This window comes from Rhamphochromis longiceps, linkage group LG19, assembly GCF_057381845.1.
Source record: "Rhamphochromis longiceps isolate RC_006_pf linkage group LG19, R_longiceps_female_GT1.1, whole genome shotgun sequence".
Taxonomy (NCBI): domain Eukaryota; kingdom Metazoa; phylum Chordata; class Actinopteri; order Cichliformes; family Cichlidae; genus Rhamphochromis; species Rhamphochromis longiceps.
In genome coordinates this window covers 21,942,363-21,953,210 of record NC_140575.1, presented here as the reverse complement: position 1 = coordinate 21,953,210, position 10,848 = coordinate 21,942,363, and the positions used below count along the sequence as shown (strand labels likewise).

At 39.9% G+C, this 10,848-nt stretch overlaps 1 protein-coding gene across 4 annotated transcripts in view; it reads right to left on the bottom strand.

The window, feature by feature from the left end:
• Nucleotides 1–2,379: 2,379 nt before the first annotated feature.
• The window catches only part of ppp2r3a (protein phosphatase 2, regulatory subunit B'', alpha), a 59,619-nt gene continuing 51,150 nt past the window's right edge, over nucleotides 2,380–10,848 (bottom strand). For all 4 annotated transcript variants that reach the window (XM_085391102.1, XM_085391104.1, XM_085391106.1 and 1 more), the window contains 11 exons: nucleotides 8,482–8,766; nucleotides 8,118–8,221; nucleotides 7,919–8,021; nucleotides 7,736–7,810; nucleotides 5,407–5,650; nucleotides 5,133–5,181; nucleotides 4,947–5,036; nucleotides 4,660–4,835; nucleotides 4,399–4,517; nucleotides 4,028–4,134; nucleotides 2,380–3,924 (listed from right to left, as the gene is read on the bottom strand). In XM_085391102.1, the coding sequence (XP_085247228.1) occupies nucleotides 3,831–3,924; nucleotides 4,028–4,134; nucleotides 4,399–4,517; nucleotides 4,660–4,835; nucleotides 4,947–5,036; nucleotides 5,133–5,181; nucleotides 5,407–5,650; nucleotides 7,736–7,810; nucleotides 7,919–8,021; nucleotides 8,118–8,221; nucleotides 8,482–8,766 (1,446 nt within the window). In that variant the 3' untranslated portion in view covers nucleotides 2,380–3,830. The remainder of the gene's footprint in view (nucleotides 3,925–4,027; nucleotides 4,135–4,398; nucleotides 4,518–4,659; nucleotides 4,836–4,946; nucleotides 5,037–5,132; nucleotides 5,182–5,406; nucleotides 5,651–7,735; nucleotides 7,811–7,918; nucleotides 8,022–8,117; nucleotides 8,222–8,481; nucleotides 8,767–10,848) is intronic.

The following is a 10,848-nucleotide window of genomic DNA, read 5'->3' as shown; positions in this document are numbered from 1 at the left end:
AGAAAGTTCACAGGTTAGAGTCAAATGTCAATCATATATATTCCACCCTGCATATTCTTTATATTTTTAGTTGAGCGATTTGTATATATTAATGCCATTTATTAAATTTGTAAACTCTGTAACATATTGTATTATTTAAATAGTTTAATCTGTTACTGTCTTGGAGTAACTGTAAGTCACATAATTTCCTAAGGAATTAATAAAGTATTCTAATTTTGATTCATGGAATGCATTTCTTACCATTGTTCTATTGTATAAAATTAGGTATTGCTTACAGTATTTTAGACACATTTGAGCCAATGCAACACTCGCTGAGAGCAGAAACAATGACACTGTAAGCTCAATGGAGATTGTCTTTGCTACTACAGATTAAAAAAAGGTTGTGTAGCTCATTGGCTTACTTGTCACCTGTATAATCATGCCTCTAAGCTGGGGCAGCAAAAACAGTATGCTTGGAAAACAGCTCAGCTGATGTAATCTACAATCACAATAAACCCTAGATTTTTGGTTGTTGCCAATTTGGGAATCTCATAAATATCCAAAAAGAAAAAAACAAAACAAAAAAAACCTCAACAATGTGACTCATTGACCACAGACTTCCTGTTTAGCTCCTGCTCTTGTCATGGAGGCTCCGATGCTAGCATATTGATTCACTGCAGCGTCATACAAGCCATATAGGGTCAAATGTTATTTGTTAAAAATAACTACAACAGATGAAATTAAACAACAACATGAAAAAATTGAGCACCAGTGCATGCAAACACGTTAAGAGCACAAAGTGTGTGTACACAGGAGGGAATAACGATGTCTGAATGTGACACGTGTGTCATGGAATAAGACCATAAAGAGCAAAGAGGAAATATTTTTTTAAACATCTTTATTTAAACTTTTAAACTTAAAATGAAAGCAACAAATAACAGGAGACAGGACAGAAAAAAGAAAGAAAGATTGAAAGACTAAAAGAAAGAATTGATGGATGTAAAGAAGGAAAACCATGCCAATACAATAACCACCAGACTTTGCATCACATCTCAGCCTACTCAAGTTTTCTGTGCACAGATCAAAAATAAACTCTTTTCTCTACCTCTAAAAGTAAAGTAAAACTCCTGCATGGCTTTGCTCCTTGCCTGATGCTTGGAGCGTGAGCACCAGGATACTTTGCATAGAACCAAAAAGTCGTCGTCCAGACTTGATGTCTCATCACCATAATTAGTTCTTTCTTGTATACCGTATAGGTGAAGAAATCTCTTTAAGAGTGAATGAATGTGATCACAGCAGTGAAAAATCTGTCTCAACAGTTTCTATATTAGATGATATCTTGTATCTACAAATTTTGTGATTGTCAGGTTGGGTAGAAAAGAGGATTTCACCCACTTCTGCTGATAAAATCCACTGCACGTCTAACACAAGCATACACACAGCTAACATAATTTACCCCCCATCCCAAAGCCACACAGTGGCACAGTAATACAAACCATCATATTACAGTTGTTATGTCCATAATGGCTCATTATTACTGTTAATAATATTATAATATTGCTTCTTACAAAGCTAGAGAGATTTACAACAAATATAAAGCAGAAGTGGGGTGATCAAGGTCCTTAAAACCTTGCAGCATCCGCAAGCTGTCTTTTTTACCCTTCAACTGCAACTATACTATGGTGAGTCTGTACAGCAAATGCCAGAAAAGGATGTATATATATCGGTGAATTTAAAGCCACTGAGGACTACTACTAATTACAGAGTTATACAAGGGCACACACATCCACTGATCCTGGAGCACAATCCCCATGGCAACAAAACGGCTTGAAACAGAGCTACACAACACAGGCTCCTAAAGCACACTCTTCTATCAGTGCAAACACACTCCTAGCTATTACAGTAAATAAAGGAGTTAAAGGGTTCACAGACCAAACTCACATAGTGGCATCTAACCATAAACATTGATTGGGTTGTACTATAACAACTGGTTTTAAGAGATTTTAAGAAAAATGTGCCTGAAAAAAAAAAAAAAAAGGCTTCATATCAGTACAGAATGGACATTTCTGAATATCTATACAGCAATTGAGCAGTGACACATCTATGCATCTTAGTCTCTATAAAGCACAAACTGTAGTGTCAGGACAATGTACACTACAGAGAGTTCTACTGGAAACTCTTCAGCATGTCTTCTGTTGTTTGAATAACACGGACACGTGCTCAGAGAATCATTTTTTCTAAAAGCCACAAACACTGTAGTGAAGTGCTGTTTGAAATCTCAAACGTATCTACGTAATGGTTTGCCGGCATGATACCACTACATATGTGAGTTTAAAATTTGCTTTAGGCAACCTATTTATTAAAAGGCATCTTTAGTGGTGTGTTTTTGTGTGTTATAGGTAGAGTGGACTTCAGAAACGCTGATAAACAAATGATCAATAGTGATGAGATGTAAACAGGTATGTAAAAAGGGGATACTTTTGCAGAGACTAAACGACAGTAACAGTTCACATGAATTAGAAGGCAGTGCACAAATTCAAAAAAGGATGTGAGAGAATAAACGGAGAAGATAACTCTGATGATGAAAAGACAGAATGACTTTTCCCAGTTCTCTCTTTTTAACTTAAAACAATAAAGCTCAGCTTTCTGTGTAATGTACTGTATCGGTGCGTCTGTCTTGGATGTGCGCTGAGCTTACTCAAGCCCAATGTTTTTGTTCTACACTTCTGCTTGTCAAATTGAAAATTCCATAAAAAAAATAAAGGTTTAACAAAGAAAAGAAAAGAAAAGAAGGATGTGGGAAAACATACAGTGAGATGTTGCATGAGACTGGCAGGAACAACTTACAAATCGTAGGCACATCTATTGTTTCATTAAAAATGTTACAGGTGGAAATGTTTGGGCAACTCTACCGGAGAGTTTGATATGACTGGCATTGTGCATCACTTGATGTGCATATCCCATATCTTTCACCATTATCTGATTGAGAATTAATACATTGAAATTGTAGAGCTTGAAAATAACTGTCCATGACTCCAGAGAGCGTCCAGAGGTGGAGCGCTGATAGTGCTGCAACAATAAAGAACAGCTCAGGCTGTGCGGTGAACTAAACTCCTTCACAGAAATGACAGCCAGCCATCAAGCACTGTGCAGGCCACGGATGGCATGCAGTACCACATACTGGCCACTAAGTGGAGGTGCTGATATAACCGCTCAAGCTGTTCTATGACCTCTAATTAAAGGGACTAACAGCTTCCTTTACGAGAAACATGGTGACAAGATGCTCACACAGCAGGTTTCTCAAGGCAGTGTGTGTCATATTTTTAAGCAGTGGACTGTTGCTCTTCAATGGCAGTGTCTATCATTGTCATTATTTTTTCTACCTGCCAGTTTCTCCCACTAGATGCCTACTTGTGTGCATGGCAGGCTTCCCGTCAGTCTAACTTGAGCTTAGCAAAATTCTTAAAAAGATTGTCCTTTGGCAGGATTGTCAGTAGAGAATTCACAATAATTACATTATTTTACAGTTAAGTGTTTTTCTTTGAGTCCTTCTTGAGCTTACCAAACTTCTGTCTTTGGCTTCTGTGGAGCAAAAAGCTGGAGGCAGGGACATTCTTTTTTGTGTGAATACAGATGCATTATTGCACCAGACACCAGAACAATACTGGTTTATGGCCATACTCACACACACATACAATACAATAACTCCACAGAGAAATCATGAGACAGGAGCCAGAATTCCTTTCTCTGTCTGTCTTTCGATCCATGTATGGATGCATATATCCAGAGTGGCTCTCCATCACCTTGCTGCTTTCTGTTTACCAGAAAGAGAAGCCCAAGAATTCCAAGTTTTATGCAGACAGGTCTGATATGACCAGTTTTTCCATTTTCCCAATTTCTCCAGGAACTTGAAGCTCCTCAGATTCATAGTCATCATCAAATGACCTGGGAACACAACAGAGAGAACCAATATACACCTTTATTCTTAATAAAAATGATAAACTTTTAGTTAATAACGTGAATGAGTGTGAACGTGTCTACGCCTTACCCCTCGTGCAGCTGTTCATTTGCAGTCTCCTCTGCCACTAGTATCTCATACTCCTCTGAGGCATATTTATCCCAGTCAGATGGTTCTGGACCTTCACTATCAATGTCCTGGAGCGCCACAAACACAATACATATTGGTGTTTTATAGCTTTAGATAAAATACATAAAACTAAAAAAAATAATAATAATAAGAAGAAGAAGCGAAGAAGCTATATGGCACTAGAAAAAAATCCAGCCAGATTATACACTGTGGGGAGTCACAATTTCGAATCACTAATAACCTAACAAGCATGCCTTCGAGTGGATCATCACAATATCAAGAAGATCCACAGTTATAGTTGAATATTATAAATACATTTTGAAGATTTGCACCTTTTGCACAGCAAATGGGTCTCTCTGTTCATGGTCCAGGTACTTCTCCAGGTTGAAGAAAGTGTCAAAGAATATGTGAGCCATCCGGCAGCGTTTCAAGTCACTCAGAGTTATCTTACCTAAAGGAAATAAAACAAACACACATGCAGGTGTAATGTCTCAAAAGCACAATGGGTTGTGTTTGGCCGTCTACTGATTAAAACGTAATTGTGAAATAAGAAAAAAAAAAAAGACTAAGGGCAAGAAAGTTTGAGCACTAACCTGGGTTCTCAGGTTTGACCAGGTCGAGCATCTGGCAGAGCAAATCCTGAAAGGGTAGAGGCTCGATGCCCATTCTTTCCATCCTCTCACACTGTTCTTCATAAAAATACTCCAACTCAAACATGGAAAGGACACCATCACCATCCACGTCCATGCAGCGGAACCAGTACTCTATACTGGAAAGACAGGTAACAAATGTGTTACGCACAGACTCAGATTACTTGTTGCATACCTGCAGTGTACTAATCTAAACAATCACACACATATCGGAACAACTTTTGAAATACCTGGTGGGATTTTTTTTGTCTTCCTCAGATATCAGAAACCAGACAAACTCAGCGTAGCTCATCCTGCCTTCTCTCTGCACAGCGTTACCCCTGGAAAGAAAAGAGGCAGAACCATTTAGATGCTCTACAGTTATTACAGTAAAGTAATTGGCTACGTATGCTTGTTCACGTGTGGGTTTTACTCACCGAGTAACAGCCCCTGAAAATAATCTCTCAATGATTCTGTTTGAGGATGCTGTTAAAATGGGAGAATAAAAAGACGAAGTAAATACACAGAAACAAGATGACACTATTTGTAAATCAGTGAAAGCACATTAAAATCAAACACTTAAGTACTGATTCAGACAATTAGATTTTTGGCTCAGTGCTCATATAAAGGATTAGAAAAACCCCAATTGAACTGCTATGGAGCTCTTTCAGCTGGGGGAAGTAAATCCTTAACTGAGATTTGTTTTCTTACCGTGGTTGTTGTATCTCCCCAGATCTTTGGGGTCAATGTACAGATCATGATCAGTGTCCAGCTCCCAAAACTTGCAGTAGATGACGTAAAAGTGTTCGTAGGAGAAATAGTCAGTGATCTGGTTGATGTCGTCCTCTTCTTCCAGCAGGGCCAGAGTTTGAAGGAAATTACTCCGGCGTAGCTCCATCATTGTGATACGACCTTTCCATGACCGGTTCACTACATAGTATATCCGCTGGATCACCTGTGATGACATTATAGTAGAATAGCGACAAAGACAATTCTATTATATAATAGTTTTCATAAAATGCGCTAATAAAACGAAAGTAAAGCCTCATGATTAATGTGAAAACTTTTCATGATTAATCCTATAATTCAATATCTTCCAAATAACAAGACCTCACTATATTTCTAAAGGAGGTGAGTTTATTAAATTATGAGAGACATCTTTCATAATTTCTGAAATTTTTACATTAACTTTTAACCAAAGAATGATTAATATATCCTTAACAGTGGAGTAGAGAATTATTAATTCTTGATAAGGCTTTTAACAGAATTATTAATAAACCTATTTAGTAATTACAATCGCCTTTGCTGTCTTCAATTAATCATAGAAACTTAATTTGTCCAATTTAATTTATGTATTTGACATCTGGTGGTTTTTGTATTGGTGATTCTAAAAAGTTAAAATCAAGGCAAGGTCTAAAACTGAAACTGTCAAACTAAAAATAAAACTGATGACATTTTCACGAGGTCTGTACAAGCCCCGTCATCCAGATATATTAAAAATATTCCCCATCTAGCCAAGAGGAAGACCCACAACACTGGATTATCATCCATTTTCTGGTACATGGACCTCCATGGGTTACTAGCGTCTCATACAGTAGCACGTCAGCTGGTCTAAACTGAATAGGAAGTGTCATAAAATGGGAATGCAGGGGGTGTCTCTATGGAAAGGGATGGTAGGGAATGCATCAGTGTTTCCGTGAAGTCACCGTAGGCTGACGCATCGGTGCAGTGAAATCTCAGTACTTTTAAAAAGCAAACCCTCAGCTTGCACAGCTGTTCCCGTCTACATTCAAAGACTCACATGCTCTACTGTTAATATTCCACAGCTGAGGCACACAGAAGCTGTTTTGCTGACAACTTAAGAGGAGATTATGGATACTGTTCTATAGTGAGAGTAGGAAGCAGGTGGAAGAGAGTGTGGAGAGGTGGAGGTATGTTCTAGAGATAAGAGAAATGAAAGCCAGTAGAAGCAAGACAGAAGAGGGTGGCAGGTGGAACAGTGAACCTGCAAGGAGCAGAGATAGTGAAGACAGATGAGTTCAAATACCAGGGCTCAAATACCTAAGATTTTGGCTGAGAGTCACCAGAATGGATAAGACTATAATGCTAATCAGATTGAGTGGTTAAGAGACAAAGTTAGACAGACAAGGCTGATATGGTCGGGACATGTACAGAGGAGGGTGAGTGGATATATTAGTCAAAGGATGTTGAAGATGAGACAAAAACCACAGAAAAGATCAAGGTCATGCAGAGGGTTGACATAATGGAGGAAGATGCTAAGGCTAGTGTGAGTTGGAGGCAAATGTCCACTGTGGCAACCCCTATATGGGCTGCTCAGAGGCATAAGAATAAGGAAAAGGAGCAGGTGAAGGAAGAATATATGATTTGTTGGGTTTTTTTTGTATTTTATAACCTCATCAAGCGATTTCTTTTGGATAATTGGATCATTTTTAGACCAAATGGTAGTTATGGAAAAATATTATTTTATTTGGGGCATGTTTTAGCTTTTATTTGGCATGAAAGAGGAGGCTAGATAGTAAGGTGGGAAGAATAGTATTCACAGCAGAGTCTGGCACAGACGTGAATTCAGGCTGCTGCAGGAAGGACTTTAGCCTTCAGTATAAGGGTCATTATAACTCAATCAGGTGAACTATAATGGCACCCCTAGGACAGAATATTAAAGTGTCATTAAACAGAAAAGATCTTGAGAGAGTTAATTGCTGTTCACTGTTACAGTCACGTTTTAAATGTTTCTGTTATTCACTGGTAATGTGCTTGTACTTTTGAAGTTTTCTCATCTTGAAGCCAGTTAATCTAGTTTCCATTACTTGCCTTTGGTCATGAGCTTTGGACATTTATTGAACAAACAAGGTCATTGATACATGTGGCCATAAAGAGCTTCCTCATTACTGTGGCGCTTAGTCTAGAACTGCTATTCCTTTTCAGTTAACAGAGCTTGTGAGATTCGCTAAAACACAATCTTACAAATAAATATATTTTTTTAAAAACACAGCTGATCTCATTGGTTTTTGCCATTTACCGTTGTTATGTAGCGTGAATGGAATTCAGGTGCATCCTTCAGAAACGTGAGCCCAGGATGTGTATCTACAATGTCCTAATAAGGCAAACAGGAAAAAATTAGTATATAGAGTTGTCATAACAATATAGTGTAGCACAGAAATAACAGAGTTGCTTATTTCATTTATATTGGTACGATATTTACCTGCAGTAGAGGAATAAAGTCTTCCTGCTCCAAGTAGTTACAGCCAGGTTTAGCCAGCAAGTAAACAAACTTTGAGGCATCGTCATGGCAACTGTGCAACAACCTGCAAGAAAGGAGAGGAGAGACGTATGATATCAAAGCCCAGTTGCATCTGTTTTATTCTATTTGTAAGGCTTTAAAGAATATGCACGTGTCTTACTTCCTCCAAGTTGCAATGAACGAGTGAACAGACACAAAGCCTGTCCTCTCACCACCTGCTGCGTAGAACATGGGTGCTTTCCAGTAAAGTGGACACCCGCATGCCTGAATGGAAACACAACAACTGCCTGTATGACCTTACTCTGAACAACACGTTTGCTTCCTAGAGTTGCATTGCTTAGAAAGAGCACTGTTTTAACAAGGCCACTACATACAGTGATTTCTCAGGAAAAACAAAAGCCTTCTGGGAAATGTAAAGAAGTCTCAAGTCTCAATATGGACGTTGGCATTTCAACTGCCTTACTGGAATTAAATGTAGATTGTTCTATTCTGAAAAACAGGTTGGGGGAAAGGTGTGATTTTACCTTCGCGACCTTGCCCATTTCATAAATATCAGCCTTCTCCTCCTCAAACTCGGTGAAGACTGTCTCAATGGCAGCAATTTCTGCATCGTGGTTGGCAGCCGGGCCCAGGGCAGGAAGCCCACGAGGGTAGTAGAACCTGGGAATGTTAATGGCAGGAGGAGGAGGGGTGACTATCACCGGAGCTGGAGGAGGGCTGGGTGAGCGTGGCGTGGGGGCTGGTGTGGCTGTGGTTGCAACTGGAGCGGGAGGAGGCGTTCCGGGTTTCTTTTCTGGTTTCGACTGGATCTGAAAAGAGAGAAGGGAGATCATGTGTGGGAAAGGACAAGCATGGATGGGTGTTAATTAGCTGTTTGTGGTCCTAACTTTAAACATCATATTTCAGCTTTTTTTGAGACAATGTTCCAATGACTGAAACACTGCAGTCTTGGTGGCTTACTGATTCAAACTACCTGTCTTAGTCTAGATGTAAAACGTACCTTGCTTCCTTAACTTTGTATGCATTTTAATGAAAAGCACAAATAAGAATGAAGAATTTAATCACTGTCATAGATAACTTTCCCCAGAGCTGTAGATAAGATACAACTTCACTGTAGTATGATAGAGAACCTACGTAAAAGGTTGAACTGGAAACTCAAAGTGACTCATAAACAACACACAAGAGACTATTTTTTCCTGCCATTCTGTTAGTCATAGATGAGTAAAAAGCGGTCACAAGTGCACTTTTATTTTAACCTTTGGCAAGAAAAGTTCCAGGTGGCAGAAGACACATCCATACAGTCAGTCCTCAGAAAAAAAATTTATTACCAAATAACTTACATGGTCAAATTTACCCCAAGACCCCAATATTAGACTACATCCTAAATGTGATACGCAACCAATTTTCCAGAGCTACTTATTAAAATATGAAGACCAAAACTGGAGCTTAATCAACACTGCATCTTAAATCAAAAGTCATTGTGTTCCCATAGGGACTTCCTGGTCTCTTCTCTTGGGCCTTCATACTCTGTGTATTGAGCAGGACAGCTGTAGCAGTCTTCTCCTTCACACCGTTCATTCTGTCACTCTATTCCTGCACCTCCTGGCCTATTAATACCCAGCTGGTATCTGCCTCAGAATAGTTTGTCGTCCCTGGCATGTCACTCTGTGTGTGTTAGAGAACCAGATGCATCTAATATATGTGTGTGTACACAGATATACATTTGCATCTGCACATCTTTATGCGCTTATAATTATTATTTATTATTATTGCATGCACACTTGTACCCTGCCTGTCTTGCTTGTTGAACTGACTGACCTGTTGTTGCTGGAAAGACTTGATTCTTTTCTTGAACCGTGAGGGGAGGACAAAGTCACACCCCTTGGCCAGAAAGGCCAGCTCCCCCCTGAGGTCAGGGTCCCTCCGTAACGATGCCTCCTTGATCATCATGGTGGAGGCTGAGGCTCACAACACCCCACCAGACACGGACACTGATGTGGCTAACGACAGGGCGACTACAGATTCACCAGCTTGCCCAGCAAGTGATAAGAAAAGGGATTGACTATGATAGGTTTACCCAACAGCTCAGATATCCAGGAGCCAAAACTGGAAAACCACTTCAGGAAAACAAAGAATATCCAGCACGTGTGGCATTTCATGCAAAGTGTCCCTTAGGAATTATTTGCACTCAAAATCGGTCTCCTTCAAACTTCACATTTATACTCATGCTCCCAACACTTTGTCCTGTGGGGCAGTAATCCAGCAGTGTTTCTATGTAAAAAGATGATCCTTAGACGTCCTGTGCTACAGTGCAGGACGGGAGGCAAAAACATGGTACCGGGCTGTTTTATGGCCCAATGCAATCCCAAATCGTAGCTTCTTTCTGGGGAAGAAACATTGTGGTGTCCCCCTGTCAGCTCTGAATGTATGTATTTGATGTAGCCTCACTGGTGCCTGCTGTTCCAAGCTGGGCTCTGACAAACTGCACTGAGAAACATGAGCCATGCCTGGCAAAGCACACACATATAACAAACCGGCTGTCCTGAGCATTAGGGTGGTGGGAGGCGGGGAAGTGCAACCATGTCGCATATCTTGGCGTAGTGCTTTGCAGGATATGAGCCCTCCTCTGTTCCTGCCTCCTCCTGCCGACTAAAGTTAGCCAGTGGGAAGTTACAACTCAAAGTGACTGTGATTGAAATAATTTCACTGCAGACAGGGTGAGTGGGTTGGACAAGCAAGCTGAAATATTTTCATAGCGGTAATTTGGGAGGCAGTGTTGAATCAGCGGGCGAGACACCTGTCGTTATAGCTGTTGACAGAATTTCCACTGGGCTAGCTCAAAGACTCAAAGCAGCATTCCCTTTTGAACATAATGAAAATCCACAAGTGTC